The 25,096-nt window shown below is 44.0% G+C and overlaps 2 protein-coding genes across 10 annotated transcripts in view; both read left to right on the plus strand.

Moving 5' to 3' along the window:
- mylka (myosin, light chain kinase a) overlaps window positions 1-3,950 on the plus strand; it is a 42,381-nt gene extending 38,431 nt beyond the window's left edge. For all 6 annotated transcript variants that reach the window (XM_035535393.1, XM_035535390.1, XM_035535406.1 and 3 more), the window contains 6 exons: window positions 33-156; window positions 967-1,119; window positions 1,795-1,918; window positions 2,021-2,111; window positions 2,485-2,607; window positions 3,089-3,950. In XM_035535393.1, coding sequence (XP_035391286.1) covers window positions 33-156; window positions 967-1,119; window positions 1,795-1,918; window positions 2,021-2,111; window positions 2,485-2,607; window positions 3,089-3,318 — 845 coding nt within the window. In that variant the 3' untranslated portion in view covers window positions 3,319-3,950. The remainder of the gene's footprint in view (window positions 1-32; window positions 157-966; window positions 1,120-1,794; window positions 1,919-2,020; window positions 2,112-2,484; window positions 2,608-3,088) is intronic.
- A 1,403-nt stretch (window positions 3,951-5,353) lies between these two features.
- The window catches only part of fmnl2a (formin-like 2a), a 43,724-nt gene continuing 23,981 nt past the window's right edge, over window positions 5,354-25,096 (plus strand). For 3 of the 4 annotated variants that reach the window (XM_035523507.1, XM_035523504.1, XM_035523505.1), the window contains exons 1-2: window positions 5,355-5,832; window positions 21,542-21,625. In XM_035523507.1, coding sequence (XP_035379400.1) covers window positions 5,719-5,832; window positions 21,542-21,625 — 198 coding nt within the window. In that variant the 5' untranslated portion in view covers window positions 5,355-5,718. Of the gene's footprint in view, window positions 5,833-21,541; window positions 21,626-25,096 lie in introns of all 4 variants that reach the window. The other variant, XM_035523506.1, reaches the window with a different exon arrangement.

Genomic DNA, 25,096 nt, shown 5'->3' on the forward strand with positions numbered 1-25,096 from the left:
CTCTGAAATGCTGTTTCTCTTTCGCACAACAGAGAACTCAGGTTCACTTAAGGTCATGTTTGGTACGCCAGAGTTCGTAGCTCCTGAGGTGATCAACTATGAAGCAATCGGCTACCCTACCGACATGTGGAGCATAGGGGTCATCTGCTACATCCTGTGAGTAACACCGTTCACTATCTCTTGCGCTATCCTTGCGCCGATATTATCAGGGGCGCCATCTGAAGTTGCAGTGGTTTTGTGAGTCAGTGGTTTGTGGAATTGAGCGCACGTGTGTGTGTGGGTGGGTGGGTGGGTGGGTGTGTGTGGGCATGTGCAAGCTAGTGGGTGGTAGTCCGACTGAGCAGCAGGGCGTGACCATGGAGAGGGAGATATGGGAGTGAGGTTCCCGCTTTTTGTAATGGTGAACTGTAGCTGTGAGCTCTGCTGTGCTTTTTAAAGACATCTGTCTGTGCACTGTGGCTTCTCTCTGATCTCCCCCTAATGCCAGGCTGGGGATTCTGCCCCCAAACCTGGAAGGAAAAAGACAAACCCACTGCGTGAAGGTTGTTGGGGAATTAGCTTGGATCCAGAATACATCTGGGCCCAGTTTGTAATCCTTAAAACTTTGCAGTTGTTTCCCAGGGCCTTTTGGACTCTGGAGCAGATTGTGATTAAGGGCAGTGTGGTGTGTGAGATGAAGGTGCTAAAGTAAGATGATGGAGTGAGGAAGTGTCAGCACGCAGACACCTCCTCCCAGCCGCTGGGGGTCGAGAACGGAGGAATAGCCCAGCTGTTCCACACAGCAAACTCGCTTTGCATTTCCATCGCTTTAGTTTTTCACACAGAGCTGCCTTCCACTTGATTACACTCTCACTCTGCTTTTGAACTCTGATGTTTATCTTCTGTCTTGTCTCTTCTGTTGTCTTGCACTGCCCCTTCTCTCTCTCCTCTCTCCTCTCTCTTTCTCTCTCTCTCCCCCCTTTGCAGTGTGAGTGGTTTGTCTCCATTCATGGGGGACAATGACCACGAGACGCTGTCCAATGTTACCTCGGCAACCTGGGACTTTGAGGACGAGGCGTTTGATGAGATTTCTGAGGAGGCCAAAGACTTCATCAGCAGCCTTCTGAAGAAGGACATGAGGTGAGTGAGCTGTGGGAGGCCAGGAATCGTCTGACTGTCTGTAAAGTTATGGAGTTATGGATCACTGAGGTCCATATAACATATAAAATGTAGCCTGTAATAAATTGACATTGACAAATTTACTGATGATGACCTTGACAAATTTACTGATGATGTATCCATCACTTAACCAGTGAGCTTGTTGGTCACTGGCCTTTGATCACCTCTGCATAAATCTTATGAGAATTTTGCTAAGCTTTTAAAATTAGTGTGTGAATTTAGGGGCTAATTCTCATAATAACAAGTGTCATTTAAAGATCTGGTGCTATAAATGATCAGTAATCACAAGCAGGGGTGTGTAAAAGGTCTGGATAAAACTCGGGCTGTTTTTAAAATGAGAGTAAAAACCTGTTTCTATTTAGTTTTTTTACTCTGTAGAAGTTAGTGCTTCTCTGTGTGTGATTCCTACCTTGTGTATTATGTGTAATGTACTGGCCTGTGGCGTACAGTGCAGTGTTTATGGGTCGGCCGTGTACACCACTCTTGTTTTAAATGTGCTTTACAAATGCGTGTGTGTGTGTGTGTGTGTGTGTGTGTGTGTGTGTGTGTGTGTGTGTGTGTGTGTGTGTGTGTGTGTGTGTGTGTGTGTGTGTGTGTGTGTGTGTGTGTGTGCGCGCGCGCGTGCGTGGTCTGCAGGGCTCGACTGAGCTGCGCGGATTGCTTCCAGCACAACTGGCTCAAACAGGACACCAGCAACATGGAGGCCAAAAAGCTCTCCAAGGAGCGCATGAAGAAGTACCTCCTACGCAGGAAATGGCAGGTGAGCAGAGAACCACCCGTCCAGGGTCGCCCCAGCCCTCCCAGTGTGGGACTTTGATGAGCCAGCTGCAGCACACAGGCTAAACGTTAACCATTTCCATAGAAAACGGGGCACGCCGTGCGGGCCATCGGCCGCCTCTCCTCCATGGCTCTGATGGCAGGCGTCCACGCCAAGAAGGGCTCCGCGACTGAAGGTACCGTGGCAACGGCTGTCCCTTCCCACTTCATGCTCTTTTAGACGACAGCGTGCGTGGTTGCTTAATGCCAGCTTGTGGTCCTCTGTGCACATGTTGGCGGGCTGTACAGTGAGAACACTCTCATCACTAAGAGATGTCCACAAATGCTCAGAAAATCTCTGTGGTTTGGGTGACCATGTTCTCATCCTAACATGAGTGATGTGGAAAAATGAGCAAATGGATTCACCCGTGGAATGTCAGTTGCTCCATGTCGTCTCCCTTCGTCTCGCGGTCGTCTCGCGCTACCCCTCTGCCATCCGGTATTTTTAGTTTGCTGGGTCAGTAGAATATTGTCTTTGGAGAGTAACGTGTGGGCTTTGTGCCGGTGCAGAGGAGACGCGATCACCGCAGGAGCGCGTGCTTCAGAGCGCGATGAAGCCCACGTTCACGACGCTGATGAAGGACGTGGAGGTGGTGGAGGGCAGTGCTGCGCGCTTCGACTGCAAGATCGAAGGTACGGTCACGTCCGCCCCGGGCACCGCACCAAGCATGCCCGCTGCCGGCACACGCTACGGGCACGCCCGGTGTGCCAGTCCTTGTCCGTCTCGTTCATCGCTGGCCGGTTCCCGACCGCACCAAAGGTCATCTGGGTGGTGGGGCGTCGTCGACGCGGACGTGGTGGCGGCTTTTGAACTGGTGTGGACACAGAAGGCAGAGGAAGGTTGCTGTGGGTTGTACACGTCACCGTGACGGCTGGGCTGAGAATGGCCTCTGCAATCAGAAACCTTCGGCCAGCAGCAGTCATGCGGTCAGGAACTGGCCGTCGGTGGACTTGGATGACGGCCGACGCATGACACTGTGCGTGGTGACAGAAACCCTCTCGCTGTACAGGGCGTGGAGGTTTGGATTTAATACTCATCTCTAATGGTGAGTGCGTTTGTGTATCCCCAAGCAAGTGGTAACTACATGTCCAGTAAAACACGTTTACCCTTCAGGTTATCCAGACCCGGAGGTGGTGTGGTACAAGGACGATCAGCCTATCAAGGAGACGCGCCACTTCCAGATCGACTACGACGAGGACGGCAACTGCAGCCTGGTCATCTCCGAAGTGGGCGCCGACGATGATGCCAAATACACCTGCAAGGCGATGAACAGCCTTGGAGAGGCCACCTGCACGGCCGAGCTCATCGTCGAGCTGATGGTGGGAGAGGAGGAGGAGGAATAGGTGTCAAAGCATGAACAGACTGGGCACTCCACTTTAGTGTCATGTGCTCCTTGCCCACGCGCACTGTCGGATGGACGGCCCGTGCGCCCAGATTCACGCCTCTCGCTCTCTCTGCTGGGTCTGCTATTCACGCACCTTTTTCTTCTCATGCCATCATGACCGTGAACACCGGACATGGTGGCGGCGGGTGTTGAGGTATTTATGAAATGATTTTCATGTTATTCACATTCCCGGTTTCATGCGGTTTGGATTATTTGCAGTATTTAATTGTTTTCTTCTTAAACAAGCTGGCTCATGAACCATGTTTGCGTGCTCCCAGATCAGCGTTATTGTATGTGAAGATTCTGTTTTACTTTCGCATGACTGTATGTTCAAGTACTGTGTAAGCACAGGCATAATAACTTTAATGCATTTGTTTGGAGATGTTGCCTTTCAGAATTAATAGCAATAACTGTTACAGGTAACTGAAAAGCACATTTTAACTGTTTTACATTAGATACGTATGTAGATTATATTTCTTTTATTTTTTATAATGTGGACTAGTTTGACCAAAGTGTAGATTACATTGTAATAAGAAACACTACATCTGTAGTAACTCACTGTTATAAAATAAATTTTTTATCACAAATAAATGTTTCTTTGGTGATTTACTGAAAGTACAAGGAGAACGAGCTAATGGGGGAAATGTTTCACCGTGAGCGATGTCCACTAGATGTCGCTGTTGCTGCGCGGAATCTTATCACAGGGGCCCACCCACTGCTCCGTAACCGAGAGTTCACCCTTGCCTTCCTCAAGGTCTCTTGCACGCTTGTAAAGTAAATGGGTAGATTTTAAAACAACATGTTTGTGCCACACGCCCTGCGTGATCACTGACGAGACCATTGGTGATCCAGAAAGAAAATAAGTACTTTAAGCAACCAATCCTGCAGACTGATGCGCGTCTCTCCTGCCTGGCATGGAGAGTGCATGGTGGGCGTGCAGGATATCTCTGGCACGGACTACAATGTCTCCTCTGTTTGCGTGTTCCTCTGCTTTTTCGTGAGTGTGCACTCCAAGCCTAACAGCACTGATGCCTTTGGCTGTCCTGCAGACGAATTTAGCAACATCTGTGAGCTGGAGGCTCTCTGAGATCCCCTGACATAGAGATTTTATTGTTCTGACTTTATTTTTGGCATCTGTCTGGCATTTTACATTTCCTTGTAGTGCACTTAAATGCAGAGGATCTCTTCAGGCCACTTAAGCGTCGCCAGCTGCGGCTGCGTCCGTCTTTGCTTCCGTCCCCTCTGTGTGGAATAAAAACACAAACATTAGAGTTCTGTCCTCCGTTTAAAGCTCTTCAGCTTGGACACACAGATGTCTCCGCTGTGTGTGGGGCACTTCATCTGTGGGTCCTTCTCAATGAACTCTTTCACTACTGTCTTTGTCTTTGTACTAAGTAAATAGGTAAGACACGAGGGACAATTAAGATTGAATAGAAAAAGGTTCCTATATCAGTATCATCGATATGTTTGCTTTGGCTGCGTGTGTTTTTGCTTGTTTCAGCGTAGACACCACTATGTAAAACCCATGTTTTAAAATAGGAGAAATGGCACTGCTAGCTTCCCCCCCCCCCCCCCATTCCCCAAGGACAAAGGGCTGGACTGTGCCAGTTTTATTCTGATGTGGATAACGCCCTGCAAGTTCTGCGAAAATGTCCATCTGGACAGTGCGAACACTCCCAAGCTGATTTCACTGAAGTTCTGCACAAAGGCCACCTGAGGATGTCAGTTAACAAACATGTTTTATTGGTTATGTTTTAACGCCACTCCTCGTTTTTTTCACTTTAAAAAAAAACAAAACGAAAATGATCTAAAGGCTGAACGGGAACTTCAAATACCAGCATGCAACAGCATGCACCGCCACGCTTTCCACAACTCCGACTTTTTGGCACGCCCAACCGTGGGAGGCCAGTGTGAAAGGGAGTATTGTGCAGCGTGCAAGCGCTGCAGCGCGGCGCTGCGCGGCGCAGCGGAGCTCGAGACGCGCGCGCCGGTCGGTCAGCACGGGAGGGCTCCGCGCGGCAGCTTCAGAAGGGGACCCGCAGGTCTGCGTCATGCACGGCTCGCTGGGAGCGGTGTGGCAAGGCTGCAAGGCGCGGATAAAACGCAGCGCTTTCTGAGGTGCTCCCGAGTGCTGCGCTGTTGCTTTTAAACACGATATAATGACAGACTTTTTTAGGCAGAATAATCATACGCCCGGACTGGTCGCGGGTTTTTTTTGGTGAAGTGTTGAGACAAGGATTAACCAAGTCAGTCAGTCTACAGAGTGGCCACACAACTAGGCACATTTAATATAACACTTACTGGGCAACCGGTTGAGATTTTTTAAAGGAGTCCGAAGTGTGGATAGCAGGACTAAACCATGGGGAACGCAGTGAGTGTGGACCAACAGTCTGACATGAGGGGACACAACATGCCTTTAAAACTGCCCATGCCGGACCCAGGCGAGCTGGAGGAAAGGTTTGCCATTGTTCTGGTGAGTAAAAGGATATTGAACAAAGCAGAAATCCAGTCTTTTGTTTAGCTCCCGCTGGCCCGTGTGGGACTGATGAGGTGGGCTAGTTCTGCCGGCTAACTGGCTACCTCCCTTGGAAACCAGCGGATTTATAACCAACTGGTTACTGGTTTGTTACACATGGGTAAGGACGGTGTTAGTAACCCACTTCATTCGGAACCTAACAAGGAGTTGATTCCCGACCTGACAGGAATGTCATTAATTAGCGCTGGGAAAAGTTTTGCTGACATGGATCTGCTACCTGTGCTGATTTTGTTATTAATACATTTTAAGTAATAGTTACTTTTAAGTTAATTTTTGTACATTTATAACCAATTAGGCCCCTCAAGCCCCCCCCCCCCCCCCCCCCAAAAAAAAAAAAGTTTGGTTGAAAGTTAGTCGGTTCATTTTAAATTCATTTTAAGTTCCTTTTAAAAATTATTTGTGTCTGAGAGAAAAAGAAGTTTGGAGACACTTACGTTAGCTAGCTCGCGAGCCCACTGGCTAGTAACGGGTCGTTTTTGGTCCAGCCATGGTCACGTGGTCACGGCTGTAGTTTTAGCGTTGTAGGTGATCGTGTGGAAACGTTTCGTCGTTTTAAAACACACATTTTCAACACTAATCCTCACAGCCCAGGCACGTTGACATGCTCTGATTTGGGTGGATTGCCTTTTTATAGTTTTAAGCTTGAAAGAGTTAAGGTTGACCCTGTTGTGCCTAGATGAGAAGATGTTGTCTGTCCACACTTGCCTCTTGCAAGCCAATCCCAAAACCATCTGGGATCTTAAAAAGTACCTGCCACGATATTTATTCTCTCACTAAAATCAGTTTAAGTTAGATGCTGTTTCCCTTAAAAAAAAAGAAAAAAAAAAAAAGAAAAAAAAAAAGATTAAGCTTGATATGTTGGATTTGTGTGTGTACCGAAACTTCAGAATTTTGTTAAGGCATGGATTGACAGAAACAAACTTTAGCCATCTCACTCCTCCCAGTTTTTTAAGGACTTATAAATTCAGGCGAGACCACCAGACCTGATGCTCCACTATCACTAGTTAAACACACCCTTGTATCTGTGACATGGGTAACTCCAGTTAGCACTCTCACTCTCACACACACACACACACACACACACACAGAGACAGAGTTCAATCCCTTAGATGTCCACTAGCAGAGCAGCCCTAGGGCAATAGGGGAAGTAAAATAGTTAAAACTGCCCCGGAGGCAGTGGGGTCCATTTGGCTTAATGTTTAATTTGCTCCTACGAGTGCCTAAGGCTGGGGTTAAGGCTTCAGCGTTTGACTTAATTTTCTCTAATACATTTAAGTCTTATATTCGTAAGGCCTACAACAACCACACAATCTACTTTGCGATCAATCAATCAATCAGTCAATCAGCCAGTCAGTCAGTCAGTCAATCAATCTATCCATCCATCCATATAATTTATAAACACATGCACTTTTACAGTTATTTCTATGCATTTCATGTTCAATTTAAAACCCTCTTCTTAATTTTTTTTTTTTTGCCTCATGGCAATTTTCCTGATGACTAACCACTGCTGCAGTTGTAAATTATTAAATAGTTCATTCATCAGTTTTATACAGTGGTTGGCATTATTTAGGCTATGTTGAAAATGAATGCAGCTAGTAATCGTGACAGACATCATTTACCATCACTGGTGCCCGAGAAACACTGCAGGGCCACATAATAACCTGGTGATGGGAGAAAGGACGTAGATGACACTAACTGCAAATCACAGTAGCAGATCTGCTGTCAGGCATGCGCCCTCACGGAACTCTGGAGGCATTACATGAGACCAGTGCTTGTCCATAACAACTTGTCTCGTCACAGGCTGGCAGGAACAGGGATGATGTTTTTGTTTTTGGCAGAAGGTCATGGAGGCATTAGGAGTGTTTGAGTATTTTAATCGCAGCCCTGGGTGTTATTCTTTCCTTTTTAAATGCATGATGAATGCCAGCCTCTGTGCCCTGGTGGGCTGTGGAACAGAAAACAGTCAGATGTAAACTGATCGTAGAGATTTGTACCTGTGTGCTAAGTAGCTCTCTGACTGTCAGCTTTTTACACCATTATCTTATAATATGTTTCACTAGCCTAGCAGTTATATTTTCCCCTATTGTCTTTAATTGTTTATTTTTTGTAAACGCTGAATAAAAAGATGGTGGTACTAGTCTTTTACTTTGATGTACCACTACTGTTCTTTTGTTTTGCTTTTTTGGTGTACTAAGTTTGTCATGCATTTGAAAAGACTAAGTGGTTTGCCTTATGATATGCTCCTCAAGTATCACAATGATGGACTTTTTCCACGATACTTCCATGATATTTCCATGATATTATATTTTCCTTTTCCTAAGTACCTGTTCAGCTGTCGACAGTCATTGGAAACATGGCCGAGAGCCTCATTTTAGTAGTGTTTAGACAGGCTGAGGACCAGCCAGCTAGGCCTGCACTGTCCTGACGCAGAGTCCACCTCTACTACGCCATAACGCTGCGTTTGACCGGGTGCTCTCAGGACTACGAGGCGCCCTGGACGCACAGCTAACTCTCCAACCAGACGTTCATGGGGTTGGCCTCTAAGTGAAGAGCACCAGACCGTTTCACATGCAAATCGTGCCATGAAGTAGAAAAGGGCTCCTCCGCTCTTGGGCTATGTTCGGGACTTTCCAACTTTAATGCAGCCTGCTAAAAATAGAGTCAAATAAAATCAAACTAAATACTCTTGAGTTTGGTATATTCATTTTTATAATATATTTGCGCTTATCTTGATGAGTTTAGTTTATGAAAGGTCATCCATTTATTTATTTTTAAGAGATTTGTTTTGTTCATTTGATTTGATTAGATAACTGACTTTATTGTGACCCTTTTCATTTGATTTGAAAAATGAAAACACCTATTTTTCTTTAAAACTTGGAGCCAGCACTGTCTGGTCTTTAGTGTTAATCTTTCAGCTAAGAGAATGTCTCCAAGCATCAGGGTGGTTGCCGTAGTTGCAGGGGCATTACTGTTCAGCAGGAGAAGATTAATACCACAGGGTTGCAGAGTGGGTTTGAATGAGCATGTTTCACTTTTACAAGGAAAGGTTTATTTTTGTTATGAAGCCGTGCAGAACTGTCGTTACGTCGTGATGATACAGCATTGCAAAACCCAAAGACAAAACAACAACAGAACAAGTTAACTATTGAGTTTTTTGGGTCTTTTGTCTGGTGTAATTAGCCTGCTTGGTTCTATTCATTCCAGAGTCAAAGAGAAACATTGTTTGCTACATGCATATTGCAAAATCAAGCATCTTACATATGTGTCAGACATAATCCAGAAGCTGACAAACAACTCCAAAATGCTTTACCTCCGGATTACAGTTGGAAACTTGTGACATGCAATGGAAACGAGCTTTGTTCTGGGACCAGTGCTGAGCACGAGTGTGCCTCTGAACCCGGCTGTACCGAGCACCTTGGCAAACAGAAGCGTAGCCTTTATGGGCCCGTTACTGGGCTGCTTCTCCCCGCCGTGAGAGAGGTGATGCTTTAGTCTTTGTTAGCTATAGTTGCATTATCTCAATAGAAAGTAGAGATTACATCTAAAAAGGTTTTGCTTGCTGACAGCAAGCACACCGTGGTCTAGTTTGCTCAACTTTATTCTGCCTTGATTCAAATTTGTGTTGTCTGAGATACTAAGAAGTATACAAATTGCTGTATTAAAAATTGATCTTTTAGCTTTCCAAGCATCAGGCTGGTTGCCATAGTTGCAGGGGCATTGCTGTTACTGTTATTTAAAAAATGAGAAAAAGAACCAAATTGAAGGTCCAATTGCATGACTAAATTCTAAGAATAAATTCAGAATCAAATTTATTCAGTAGGAAAAAGGGTGCTACACACATTTTAACACACAGGTTATATAATAAGGTGACTATGTTTATTGTTTTACATTGTTGTAGAGTTAACTGTAAAAGAGTAACTTTAACATGTCTGTGTTTCCGTCCTCTGTCATGTTCCTGTAGGAGCGTACGTTATTATAACTGAGCATCCGGTAAGGCTGTGTTAAGCGCCTTACGATAAAAAGATGACTCCTGTTTTTTTTTTCTTGGTGCTAAGTCGCATCTGCAGAAGAGATGCAGTTGTCTTTCAGTTAGTGTGTTTGTCCCTGTGGGCCACAGGGCTACACAGACAGCAGTGGCCCCGTTCAGAACCATCCATCATCCTGATTTTGTTAGCCACATACACTAAGTTAATCTCTGTGGCTGTTTTCTTGCAGAGTCTTTAGATTCTCATGTGCTTTTCTTCTTGATAAAAATAGAAAAGTATACTGTATGTAATGATGACATAAATATAAAGGTTGCTTAAAGCCAATGTGTTCAGTGGAAACAATATAAAATGAAATAAAGTAACCAATGAAATGAGCTCATTGTTCTAATGTCAGTTAGTCCACAAAATGAAGATACCCATATCTGTGGTCTGTATTTCTGGCTTTTGTATTTTTCCTCTTGATTAACGAGGCATAGCTTTGTCCTTAAATCACATCTCTGCTGAGAGAGTGGTGACATAGCAGCTAGCAGTTTCCAGTTTCTACCAGAAAATGACCAGATAATTTTTCTCTACCAAGTGCGTTTATTATTTAAAACCCTTAACAACTCTGCAAAAAGAGATCAGAGCAGGTTTTATTATGAAGGGAATAGGTAAGTGCTGAAAGAGTCAGGCCTCAGTATGCAAAAGCAAGACTTGTGTCATAGGGGCTTGTTAAATGATTCACTGCTGACCATCTCAACCTGCCCCACGCTCTGTTTGATCTGCAGGCTGGTGCTCCAGGCATCTGCAACGCTTTACCACTGCCTCGCAAAGATGAGTCTAAGCAGAGGCCTGTGGTCATGAAACCGTAGCCTTTATTCCTGTTACTTTATCTCTCTTTCCCCGTGTCTGAGGCAGGTATGCCAAAAAATGACGTGTGGAAGCCTCATCCAGAGCACACGTCTCTGATTCAGTTGCGATCTGTTTCCGTAGGTTGTGGTTTTGCACATTTCTTTTCCAGAACATCACTTTATTCGTTGATGACAGCAGCAGTACGGCCACAGAAAGAATTCTCGGCATTTCTGTGAGCACTTCTCATTAAGCCAGACGTACAGCGTCGATTGTCCGTGCTGCACACAGAGAGCTGATAGTGTCTGCGGAGACGACAGAGCCGTCCTTTATTCTCTCCGAGAGTGGATCCTGGCAGTGCCCCCGAACCCCGTGGCCCTCGTGGCCGGACTCTGGCTGGCCGGCCGGCCGCCCAGTCCCTCTGGGCTCCTGATTGCGAGCTGGCCGGTGACCTGCCGCTCAAGCGCCTGGGCGCTCCCTCGGCTAATTAGGCGTGCTGGTAGGAGCGCGATACGGTCGGGAGGCGGGGCCTTCGCTCTGGGCATTGTGAAGTTGGGTCTGGTTGTGGTCACGAAAAGCCCAAGTCGGACTCCAGGGGGAGGGTACACCGGGAATCTTGGCTGCATTGCAACGTACTGTGTGGAAAACAGACGCTTGGCTCCGGATCAGTAGCGGCTTGTAGCTGCACTCTGACTTGTGCTCACAGCCGTCTTTGCTTTTTGAAATTTGGATGTTTCGGGGTCTGTGCAGCCCCATTGATTTTCTGCGTTGATTTATTTCAGTTGTGTTTCCTTTGTCATGTCATCAGCCTTCAGTACCATTATTTATAGTACCGTAAGGAGCACTTAAATATGTTTTTTTTCCCCTTTCTTCTTTTGTATTCTGTCCTTTCATCCCCTCCTGTGCAAAGTAGCTAGCTTGAGAAGGTTCACATGGGTTTAGTTGTTTTTGCTATACACCTAGTCACTTATTAACTTCAGTCCAGCTGCCACTTTTAGGGTGATATTGTGGTTTATTCCCTTACTGCAGAGCTTGGGCTTTTTATATGATCGGTGTTATGCGATAAGAAGCTGACAGCAAGGGGTAAACGTTGATTTCACTTTCTGACGCAGCAGGTATCTGAAGAAACCTGACTCTGGTAGTAAAATGAGTCATGACATGCCTAGGCATTAACCCACAATCGTGGCACAGCCCGTCTGTCTTATGTCATACATTCACTGTTTCAATGTCTCTTCTTTGGGACTCATGGAGGGTGATGTAATGGCCTGGTATGGCTTCATTAATGGCTACCAGTCACTGCCATCAGAATGGCCAAGTATGCCTCACAATAGTCAGAGTCACTTCTGGGCACTGTGCCCCATTGTCGAGCAGCGCGTTACGGGACTACTCTAGGTTCATCGCCCCAGCCAAGATGGCAGCTGTTAGAGACCTTAGTGAGCATGTGACTAGGCTCAGTGAGAAGGTAGAGTGCGTGAGTGCGTGCGTGCGTGCGTGTGTTTGCTTTGACGAGGCGAACTGCAAGTAGGTCCAGCTGTTACTCATTGTAAAAGCAAAACATAGACCTTCATCTGTGTTCTCAAACAGTGATAAGACATCTCAGACAAAAACAAGAAAAGAAACAAAGCAGCGCATGAAAGTCTGCTTATAGACACCTCCAGTCGTCAGCAGAAGACTCAGCGGGCGTTAACTCTTATGACGTTTTTCAAATATTCAAGTCTCATAAATGAACAAAACAGTTAGAAATAAGCATATGAATTACAGATAATGAGCTTTGCAGATTTGTAGCTTGTGTTGCGTTCACTGGGGAATCAGGTAATACTCCTTCCTGCTTGTATCCATCAAATTCTGAAGTGAGAGTATCATTGTCTCGCCTGATTGCTCAAGCGAGTTTCCGACTCCTACCCTAATGGGTAGTCATGATCAAGTGTTACTTTTCGTATGTGTTGATCCTGTGCTCAGCTGTCTGGCCCTGTGTGGAGAGACGCCCCTAATGGAGTCCCGTATTGTACCCAGAGGGGGCTTTGTGTCTGCCGTGTTTGTACTTGGGCTTCAGTGATGCTTAAGCTCTTTGACTTTTGGATGAGACTCAGATGAGCTGTTTTCCCCACTACAGGCCAACACGGGCCAGGCGGGAAGGCGGGGCTTGTTTGGCTAGTCTCTTGCCAGGAGCAACATCTGCTGGGAGAATGGGAAGTTCCACTGTATTTGAGCATGTGGCGTACTGAGCCCAGGTTTAATGTAGGCCTAAGTTACAGCTGCCAGAGAGGGCGAACAATGCACCAATCTGTCGCCCCAAGTTTGCGCTCGGGGCCCTCCTACCGACCCTTCTGAGTCTGAGTCCTGTAGCAAAGGTCAGTATTTACTCCCATTTAAAAGCAGAACTGTACAGGTCCGCTGTCTTACATGGGCTTAAGCGTTATAGATGTAGGCATTGCTGCAGAATGAAAACGCTTCGCAGTTTGAATGGTTCGCTGTTTGACATGTACTGCCAGCTTCAATGACAATAATGTTTCTAGAGTTCTGGGAGATGCAATATGACCTGTGGAAACGTCACAGTGGTAAATTCCCTCAGTTCAGTAATCGCAGGGTTGTAGAGCCAAATCTCATCTTAGTTCCCTAGAGGAAGAAATATAAGGGTCTGCAGACTCTCATATGCCTTTGCTTCATATGTTCTGTTTAGGACAGTGTGGGAAGTTCAGTCACTGAACTTGTGTAACTAATTTGTTCAGTAATTATAAATAAGTTTATAGCAGTGCACATGAGTCAAAGGTAAAGAATTTCCTTGTATGTTTTACAGCGTGTCAAAGCATTTTGTTATGTTTTAGCATTTTCAACAAGAGTTAATAGCAGCATTTTACTGTAGCTCTTTGTAATAAGATACATCCACAAAGGTGTGATGCCTCATGACAACAAAACAAGCACACTTGGAGTCAGATTTAGGGGTGTTTGATACACCTTTTTAATGTTTTCCGTCCACTTCTGGCCAATATTGATCCCGATCTCCAAATGGAAGTGGAGTTTGTGGTTTACATGGCATGGTTAACAAAACACAGGTTGCAAATGGTGCTGTATACTGCATGTATAATATAGTCACGCTATACCTGTTTTCAAGCTTTTTTATTGGAGACCTGTTGATATTTGCCAACCTAGAGCCCTGTTCAGCTCCTAAGTTCAGCTCAAATGGTTTCCATTTGTTCATTCATTAATGAACAATTACAACATAAGCGAGTATATTAGCATAGGACAACTTGGAACAGGAAGTTGATGTGCATGACGCTGTTTAGGTAAACTGAGGGAATCAGTCAAGCCTAGGCTTGGTGAGATGATTTCCTGGTTCGACTCTAAACGATGCAGTGATGTGATGCTTTTGGTATGTTTTTCATTGCAGCAAAACTGAATAATGGACTCAGAATGTGCCTTATGCCCCCACTTACAACTTATTAAAATATTCAGCATGACAGAAGTGCAGTATTTATTAGCAGGAGTGTCCGTTAGACCGTTATGAGAGCACAGTGAATCCCATCAGCGTGGTGAGATAGACGTTTATTTTGACATCATGCTTTATTATATAAATACGTACACAAAGTTTCAGTAACTTGACCCTGAACAATGGTTTTGAATCTATTTTATTCTTCAGTTAACTACAAATTTCTGTGAAGAGAACCAGCCCAGTAGAACCATATAGCTAATAACAGCCTGTGGTCTGTTTATACAGTTTGGTGGTCCATTATTGGGAATAAACTGATCTTGAGGACCTCAATCGGCCAATCAGAATCAAGTATTCTACAGCGCCATGTAACAAAAACAGTCTAATATTTCAAAAACAATCAAATATTTCACATGTGTAGTATGTAGTTGTTTTCATCTGTTTCATCTGTAGTGGTTGTTGTTTTCAAATGTTTGGGATTTGATGCAGTGTTACACCCCTGAGATTTGAGCCATATTTCATGAATCAAGGAATGTTTATCGAGTTTCTTTTTCTTTTCCTCAGCTACTAAAGCTTTGACAATGTCACAAATTAGTAAACATTGAGTACTGGTCCGTGCTACTGATTCATACTCAAAGCAGCGATGTTTTCTTCAGTCAGGTTTTTTGTTTAGGGTTTTTTGTATATAACGTAATCTGGTTTGAGGCCAGAAGCCTGCATGGAGGCGCTGACTCGAGGACTGCCAGCACTGACGCTCTCTTATCAGATTGATGTGTGTGTCCTTGAACACCAAGAAGAGTGTAACACGTTTTAGGATGTGCAATTTGCTGCAAAAAAACAGTAGTTTCGTAGCTTGAATTGTAATATTTAGGAGGACAGCCTCTGTACTGCCATCGCCTACCTTAACAGTGTAATTACACACACTGCCAAGAGTTCTCCAGTGACAGCCATAAAACTGACTCGTGTAGATGTCTGCAGCATGCCTTTGGGTAAAGTTCAGGGCATTTTGCCAGAGTTATCTGCTTTGAACTGATACTTTTTATGAAGGTGGCCATTTGTATCTATAATCTAGTCATTAGAACCAGGGTAGCGGTTAAAACCCACTTTAAACAACTTTTATGTCACAACTACATAACTAATAAAGAGGTAATTAGCCAGTATTGATGGCTTTCTCTTGCTTGCCATGGCAAAAATGCATAAATAAATACTATAAAACTACTATAAAAATAAATATTATAAAAATTCATAAAAATTAAAGTTCATTTTAAGGTTGATTAATTAATAGCTAAAGTTGTATTACAGATAAAAGCCAAACTGTTAGCCAGCTGAAACCTGGCCTGTTTCTGCCTAAAGCAACCTCACTGCTTTGTGAGCATATGGGTCTGTTTTCCTTAGCTTCAAAGGACATAACAAATCTGGATTTATTATTTTTTAATTACACGGGAGATGATGGACGTAGCCCTAGTCTGGCCTCTATAGGGGGGAAAAAGAAACCAGTCATAGTATCCTCAGAAATGTGAAACTTTGTGAAAGGCTATAAGCACCTTTAGCAAGCTATTTACCTGATAGTTTAAATATCCAAAGTGGAGCCGTAGTCCTAGGTGTTTTCCAGGACAGAAGCACTGTGTCAATACCGACAGACGTCTCTAAGTTTAATGAGTGGATGAGGAGGTGAGGAAGAGGGCGCAGCAGGTAGGTGGAAACAGACAGCTGGCAGATGAAGGTGTTAATCACAGCCCACAATTCAGAGGCCAAGGAGACTGATTTATTGCCGGCCATAAAGACAGCGTTAACCTGGCATGGGCCGATGGCACCGGCAGAGCCCTGTGTCATTAGGAGTGCAGCCTGAAGAGGCTTAAGGTGGCCTCACGGGGGTCCTCTCCCTGGCAGCGCCCCGGCGAGGGAGAGAGCTGTGGAGGGACCACTTCCCTACCCCGAAGCCAGGATGAACAGGACAAATCTGATTAACACAACAGTGACTAAAAGGATTACACAGCAGAATTACAGCCTTGGCATTTCATCAGGATTGAGTCACTTCTTTAATCCCCTCTCAGTTTGGATATTAAGGCTGGTGTGCAAGATTGTTTCAGACCTCGGTCTCAAAATTAGGATTATAGGAAATGGGTAGAGCGTTGCTTGGAAATTACAGAAAGACATAATGCTCAACAAACGTGCACTGTCTACCCTTGGTCTCATTCAGTCTTCTGTATTTTAGGGCCACATTTTAAATTCAGTTAATGATGGACGATGGACATCTGTGCCTCCACAGAATTTATTAGATTACAAAAACACACTGCACTGCAAGAAGCAATGCTGGCCACCAGACACACTTGCAGAGGATTATGGGTAACTGGATAGAGAGTTTCCTGTCTGGGATCTGGCTGGCTTCCTCTCACTTTGATGTCATCTTGCCTTGCAGGGGTCAAAGACAAGACAAAAAAACATTTTTGGGCTACAGACGAATTTATTAACCTAACTGTAATAATCTGTTGTTGAGTTATACCTGTTAAAGTTATTTATTTGATCTTCTTGGAGCCTTTGTTTACAACTACCTGAACTCTCACATAACTGCAACTTTTATGCTACTTTTAAAGGCAGACAAGTAAATGGTCACATTTCATAATGTCAGGCATCATTTGAAGCCAGGAGGAGAACAGTAGCCAGCTTCAGTCTGGGGGGGGCAACGACAACATCTTCTCCTCCTGCCCTAGCAGAGAGCTAGTACCAGAGTTAGCGGAGAGCTAGCACCAGAGTTAGCGGAGAGCTAGCACCAGAGTTAGCGGAGAGCTAGCACCAGAGTTAGCGGAGAGCTAGTACCAGAGTTAGCGGAGAGCTAGTACCAGAGCGAGCGGAGAGCTAGTACCAGAGCGAGCGGAGAGCTAGCACCAGAGCTAGCGGAGAGCTAGCACCAGAGCTAGCGGAGAGCTAGTACCAGAGTTAGCGGAGAGCTAGTACCAGAGCCAGCGGAGAGCTAGTACCAGAGTTAGCGGAGAGTTAGTACCAATGCTAGCGGAGAGCTAGTACCAGAGCTAGCGGAGAGCTAGCACCAGAGTTAGCGGAGAGTTAGTACCAATGCTAGTGGAGAGCTAGTACCAGAGTTAGCGGAGAGCTAGTACCAGAGTTAGTGGAGAGTTAGTAACAGAGTTAGCGGAGAGCTAGTACCAGAGTTAGCGGAGAGCTAGTACCAGAGTTAGCGGAGAGTTAGTACCAGAGTTAGCGGAGAGCTAGTACCAGAGTTAGCGGAGCGCTAGTACCAGAGTTAGCGGAGAGCTAGTACCAGAGGCAGCAGAGTTAGTACCAGAGTAACTGCACCTCTGCCATTGTTTTGTTCATTTATTTCACTGAATGAAAGAGGAAAATGGCTTACCTCTGTACTACATGTCACAGAAAGGTGGAGCAGGGTGGTGATGGAGGAAGGAAGAGAGAGGGGGGGGGGTAAGGGTGGGAGTGGGGACTGCCACTGATGAGAGGGGAGACTGACTGGCTAAGTGACATCAGTGACATGCCATCACACTACAGCTGATGGAGGGTTTCACTCTGCTGGGTGAAGACATTTAAGAAGGAATGTTGTCTGACAACCTCAAGCAAGGACACCTTTTTAATGTCAGCTGCAGCATGCAAAAAATAAATGCTGTTTTGGGTGGAAGAAATGAGATCTACCTGTTGGATTTTGCTGTCAGATGGATGTGGGTTTGGACTGTGCCTGTAGCAAATGATTACTTCAGTAATCCTTTATGCTATAGATCGTACTGTGTATCTCCAGTATCGGACCACTGGCGAGACTCAGGCAGACCTGAAACTCCAGACCTTGTACCAGAAGTGCTGAACCAACTTTGGGACCAACTAGGACCAATTTTGTCATTATTGCTCTTTTGTTAGCAACCGTACAGTTTTTCCACAAACACATCAATCTTGTATGGAGATTGGTATTGACATTCATTGGGTGTTTGTTGAATGGAATCACGTCGGTGTTTAACCTAATTGACAGTCACGCTGCCACAGAATTGTCATTGTCAGAATTGTCAGTAGTTTTTAAAATAAAATAAAGTTTTAATTTTAAATATTAATTTATCCTTTTTTAAATCTTATTCATTGTGACCTAAAAAATAAATAGATGTGTAAACACTTTAAATGCATCTTTGCATGTGTACTCTTGTTCAGCATGTATGAGGAGAGAGCCCTGCGCGTTTGTCATTGCCATCGTCATTGTCGGACGTTCCAGGGTTGTTTCTGCAGTCGTGACTCTAAAATACTTCCTGTATGCCCCAGGTATGTGAAGCACTTTGATTGGCCACTATGTATGAAAAGTGCTTTACATTATTAACCTGCCTTGCGTTGCTTACGATAGTGTTCCTCTCTTCTCCTTTTGCCGTCACAGATGTTTTTTGCCTACTCGTTCCCAGTGTTTCCAGATGATTTTGGCATTTAACACATTGCATAATCTTTAAAGGGATTGGGAAACACAGTTGCACACACAGTCTCCTGGGAAGCATGGAATTTACAGGCTGTGCATTTAAAAGGGGCTTGTAGAAATAACTTAACTCCATTTTAAACGCAGTGACTAAAACCTCCTCCAGTGCTGTTTTGTTTATTTCACCATCGTTTTCTCTGGGCTGTGTTTAGTGCTATGTTTAGCACGGATGATATAATTTGTAGGTAGTAAGTCAGTCTGGTTCATGCTGTCGAGGGAGAGCTGGCTAAAACACAGGTAAAGGACTGCTGGACATCCACTGTTGTGTTTAGACAGCCACAGCTGTGCAAGAAAGGTTTTTACAGTGCATTAACCAAACATTTGTCTGGATTTGTAAAGATTCTATAAGTTGCCTTAGCAAATGTTTGCCTTCCAGTATTATGTTGAACTTTTCCTTCTTGCTGCTTATATAATTTGCCTGCATGTTCATTAGTCATTGTGCTATTTAAAGTGGCCTCAGTGTACATGAGGGACATGAGTTAAAGGTTTTAATCACCCAGATGGTTACAGTGGCTAAGGTGTGGTTTGGATTTATTTTAGTTAGACTAGTACTCATTCTTTCCTACTCATTTTCCTCTCTCTCTCTCTCTTTCTCTCTCTCTCCTCTCCTTCCCTCTCTCTCTCTGTATGCTCAATCATATTCTTTTGCTCTCTCTGCATCTCATGTTAAAAACCACGTCAGAAGTTGAACTCTCTCCTTTTCTACTGATTTATGATACAATTCTAATTCAATCCAAAATATAAATATAACTACAATATAACTCCTGAGCTGAAATCAAATAACCATATAACCACTGAGGTGAAATCCCTTTTCCCTTGAACTTGGGGATTTGACCAAAGTCTTCACCATTTAAGAGTAGTGGGCAGTGAGCCTACCGTGCCTGCAGGTCTATATTAATACAATGTTCCGTGTAAGGTGGTCTGCCTTAATACTCCACTCTCCCAGCTTAACGACCTACACGCTGAGAATATTCTGTTTCATTAAGGCTTCTTAATTTGAGTCTGTCTTTAAGCAGATACAGTGCTTCGGTTAGTGTGCTGTGTGCAGGTTTGAACAGGCTGTGGTGTGGTTCATCCCATGCTCTTTGGCCCATGCTCTGTCTGTCTGTCTGGATGTTTTTCCTCTGGACTAATAACAGAGCAGACATGATTTACTGCCTCAGAATACATATCTTCTGTCTCTCAAGACACCTGAGTGTGTGTGTGTGTGTGTGCGCGCGCGCTGCTCCATATTTATTTCCATGCATGTCTATCTTGCAGCTGTTGGATACAACACACTTCCAGTCTCAGCATCCTGTTAATTTAAAATCATCCTTTGTGACAAATTCAGGATGCCACACACAGCCTGTGGTTGCCATGATATTTTCGGCTCCGTGGTGGAATACCTGTCAGTAGGAGGAGGAGACCATGGCGATTGTGTTTGGTTGTATCCGTGTTACAGTCCCCCCTCATGAAATTCTGATGAGATGACAAATGTACCTTGCACCTGAAGCATCCCCTCCTGTGGGAGATCTGGATTCGGAGTCGAAGCTTATCGCTCAGCCTGACTACAGGCAAGCGTCCTTGTTTTGTCTAACGACAGACCCAGGACAAAAACAAAGCCATGACTCCATGAAGCCATTGGCGGAGGGTGCAGCTCCGTGGAATCAGGACAGACCTGTGGGTCCGACCAGGAAACTTGCCAAGTTTAGGTGCTCTGGTGTTCCACCTCTTCTCTGACCGTGTGTAATAAAAAAGTGTGTAATACCCATGAAGGTATTGCTGTTGTTGGGCATTGACTTGATCATTAGTAGAAGAGTGAACCTAGGACCTAGCCATCTTAGCCAAGTATCTTTGTGATTTGAAAGACAAAATAAGTTAATTATTTGTCAGTGTTTCAGATGTTATTATAATCTGGATCCTCTTAGCGAGATGAATCAGTTAAGCTATTACAATTTGATTCCTCTGCTAATGATTGACATCAATAGAGCAAACCTTTTAAATTATGTTTACATTCTTAAACGTAACTCAGACCAGGTGGACAGTAAATTTTTTAAACTGCTTGAATTCAACTACAATAATTACTTTCATCTTTCAAGGATGATGGAAAAAAATGGAGAAATATCTAATAATCTTGATGAGTTCATCATAATATTGATCATCGTGTTAGTTTCATTGTATGGATCAGTATATCCTATGGATCAGTGTATATTATAGAATAATATAATGCCAATGAGATTATTCTATATTATAGAATAATCTCATTGGCATTAAAATCGATGTTTCAACCTGAGTCGATGGATTGTTAAACCATTAATAATTAGCCCACTCGGTACGGGCTCAGTAATCGAAACCTAGAACTGATGTCAAGCAAGGCGAGTGTAGCATTGTCTCAGAGAAAACTCATATAAGCATATGTATCTACCACCAGTATACAGTTAGTATACAGCTAAACTAAGCCTTTTGCATCAGTTTATATTATGGAGTGATAAACACACACACACACAGAGCAGAAGTGAATGGGATTAGAAGGTGGTGATTGAGTGCTGTACATGTGTCTAGGCTGGGGTCAGAGAGGCTCTGTGCCCTTCATCCTCACAATAAATCCCAGGAGTTCCATCATCTCACATCCACACGTCTTCTCTGTTTTAATCTCTCTCCATGTGCCACATTACAAACTGCATGTTTGCTTTGCCCTGCTTTGCTCTGTGGCTTTTTCACAAGCCTCTGAATGCCAGTGGTTAATAAATTCATTCCTTTTGCTCAGGATCGTTCTGTCTTAAGTACTTTGACCTCTGAGTATAAAATAGTCATACAAATTAAAATTGCCTTGCCTTATCTGGCCTTAACATGGAACAAAAGCTGCATTCCCCTCTCTGATCAAACTCTGTTATTGTTTGTGCCCATTTTGCCTGGCAACACCGTGCCACCTTTTGTCTTTGTATGTGTTTGCAGAATTCTATGAACTTGCCTCCGGACAAAGCCCGGCTACTGCGCCAGTATGACAATGAGAAGAAGTGGGAGCTGATCTGTGATCAGGTAAGAGGCTCACCTTCATCCCTCCTCTGCTTCTTTCCCACCAGCCCGCCTGGAAGCCGAAAGCAGGTGTTGGAAGCCCGCGCTTCACACAGCGACTCTGGGCTGACTCGGTCGCAGTGCACGGGAAGGACGAGCAGAATTCATGGTGGATTTCCGCTCCAGTAAAACTGCAGCTTAGCTTTGGCTAGATGCCCGTAGACAAAACCACACATACATGCCGATGAGTTGAAAGCAGACCATCTGGATCAGCAGCTGAGCAGATCTGTCATTCCAGTTATTGATTGTGTGTGTGCGTGTGCGCACGCGTGCATGATAATTCATATCATACTTCCTAATCAGAAAATCGCTCCGTGGTCATTGATTAACACATATTGTCTTTGGAGAAAACAGTGCCAGAATCATGGGTGGTTTTTGCTCAGCTATTCTCACCAACATTTATCAACTATTATGAAATTAGAACAGTTGCTCTTAATATAAGACTTAAGACATACGAGTTACCATTAAAACTGTAAAATCAGTCACTGTTAGCATGGTGCACCCGACAGCACATCTCATCCAAGAGTCACACTCTTAAATTCCTCATTCTTGTTTGCGTAAAGTCAGTTCGTCTTCAAAGAGTTGCTGAACGCATGTATGGTCGAGACGTTGTGAACGAGCCATGTGAACAGGACTAGTGCCTCCTGTTTGTACTGATGGCATGCACTGTTGACAAGTCTGAATTGCTGTATTTATACTGGTGCTTGCCAAAAAATACCTTATAAGTTTAGGCATTGTCTAAGGGTAAAAAGAACAACATGGCCAACGAAAAACATTTTCACAACGACAGACCTACTAAAGTCATGAAATGGCGTTTAAAAACATCACCCTGCACTGCCCGTGTGATGCTGCCTGAGGTCCATATTGGCACTGAGATAAAGATGATGACGTCTGTTAAGAAATTACACGTAGCGGCCTGTGACGTCCCTGTGAGGTGTTGTGTTGTAGTGGGATGACTTCCACTGGTTGGCAGCTATCAAGAACACAACCTGCTAAATGACTTAAATGATGCAGTAATTTAAAAGATTAGAGTCAACAGGCAGTATACATGCATATTATCTCTGGAATATCGTAGTGTGTCAGGCCTTTGTAAAACAGCAGATACAAATTAATTTGGTGATTTAAATAAAAATAAGCTTCGTTTAAATAACACTTATTTAAACAAAGTTTACAAAGTGTTTTACAGAAAGGAACATTAGAATTATAATTAAATATTGTTAAAAAAAATAAAGTCTTTTTGCATGGTAAGTACGGACAACATGCTAAAAAGACAGTAGTGCTCAGAAATTCCAAAATCTAAAATATTAGACACCTTGACATCTAAACTATGTGATAAAACCAGGTCTAAGGTCATGACAATGTTTATGTGTAGGGCTGAGTGCTGTCTAAAGGCTATTCAAGGTGACGTTTAAAGTCTTTAATATTTTATAGGCTTTAATATTGAATATAGATTGCCATGGTCTGGGTTTCTGTAAAATCTGTAACTATTAATTATCCCTCCTAACTATTAATTATCCATTTGTAATTTAATAAGGTACTCGTTTTGTAATCGGAAGGTTGGTAGTTCAAGTCCCACCACTGCCAGATTGCCACTGTTGGGTCCCTGAGCAAGACCCTTAACCCTCAATTACTCAATTTGTGTTGGATAAAGTCGCTTTGGATAAAAGCGCCAGTTAAATGCTGTAAATGTAATGATTTTTGTGCCATAATCTGGGCCACTTGTGCATTCATTTGAACAAGTGAAGAATGAATCTGCTCTCCGTGTTTATCATATTGTCCCTTCAGGACCATGCAAAGCTAGAGCTTAAAATAAATAAACTCCATAATACTGAGTTCAGAATTCCTCACGATAATGTTCCGCACTGTAGGCTGGGGGCTTTGTTTTTTTCCTGTGAACTCTCCTTCCTCTTACTGTGCACGGAACATTTTGTTGTATATTTAGTGCAGAACGGCCCTTACCAAGGCCAAACGCAAGCGTCGAGTGGCTCATCCAGACCAGAATCTCAGAAAAGGGGGAGGTGTAACCAGATTTAGAACTCAACATTTACTTTAAAAAATGGTACATGCGTCGCTGTTTCCGTGAGGCAACTCTTGGGTAGTTCCATGATTACAGTGAACTGGAATGTTTCTTTGTACAGCTGTGAAATTTACAGTATAACCTTTGCTCCTTGTTTCTCCATGGATTAACCACCCCTCTACAACAGCCACACTTAGGACCATTAAACCTATACAGAAGATCTCCCTAAAGAGAATGACGATTAAAAAATTAGGTTGTATAATCAAACAAGGTCATTTTAGCGGTGTGTAAAATGTATTAAACCTATTGTGTAAGACTTTTTTAAAAAACATTTTGATTATTAATATTTTTACAGACATTAGAGACTTTTCTTTGCAAAACTGGCACTAGCGGTTTCTTGTTGATGGCCTTAGTTGAGTCTGAGTATTCCTTGTGAGTACCTTGTTATCTAATGCTCAACAGATCTCCTTTAAAATGTGTGTGCGTGCGTGTGTGTGTGTGTGTGTGTGTGCGTGCGCATGCACGGGACAACAGTATTAGAAGGTATAAATCTGTTCCCCTCGCAAGCCTGACCTTGCATGTGAACCCACAGAGACATACAGCCTTCACCAGAAATTAATGACACTCCATGTGAAGACATCTCTAGGAGTGAACTAGTTGTAATGTGAATTCAGTGACTACTGACTTCTGCACAACATCAGAACTAAAGTGCAGACTAAATTTTGAAGTCAGAAGAAGTGTTTTCTAGCTGTGATGTGTTCATGATACAGCTGGGGGATGGGCAAGAATCTGGACAGGAAGAACGCGTCAGGAGAGCCCAGAACAGAGTCTGTGTGAACCAGAGCTGTAGCCGTATACACAGGTTCGATGATGTTCGTCTACAAGGTCAAGGCTCGATTCTGTGTTCAGCACTTAAGGTGAAAAAGATGTCATGTTGTTTCTGTAATTATGTACTACAGAGATACAAATCTGACTTAAAAATGAAAGATTTAAGATTGCAAATAGTCTAAAACAGTGTAGCTGAGTTGTAGCTTACTAGGAAGTCCACTCTGGGGAGTACAGCGTTCCTACACATCTGTCCACCCACAGCACAAACAGAGACAAACATGCACCGTGGCAGGTGCCACCAGAGCGGCCGATCTGAAAGCGGCCTGACCACTTTTGTCCAATCAGTGCCGGGCCCATCTCTGACCACATTCGGTCCCTTGGTTTGGCCTGGCGAGCCTTTCATCAGCCTGGTCTCCTGGATGTGAATAAAGTAGGAGTTTAGTGTGACCACGCCCACGCCTCCTTGGACAAAGGCGGGACATAACTGCAGAGGTCTCGTCACAGGTCCTGCTTGTACGCTGCGTTACCTGTGGCGCAGAGTGGCGGAGGTGGTGGTTGTGCTTTTGATTTATTTAGCCAAGTTACATTTG

This window comes from Electrophorus electricus, chromosome 2, assembly GCF_013358815.1.
Source record: "Electrophorus electricus isolate fEleEle1 chromosome 2, fEleEle1.pri, whole genome shotgun sequence".
NCBI classification, from domain to species: Eukaryota; Metazoa; Chordata; class Actinopteri; order Gymnotiformes; family Gymnotidae; genus Electrophorus; species Electrophorus electricus.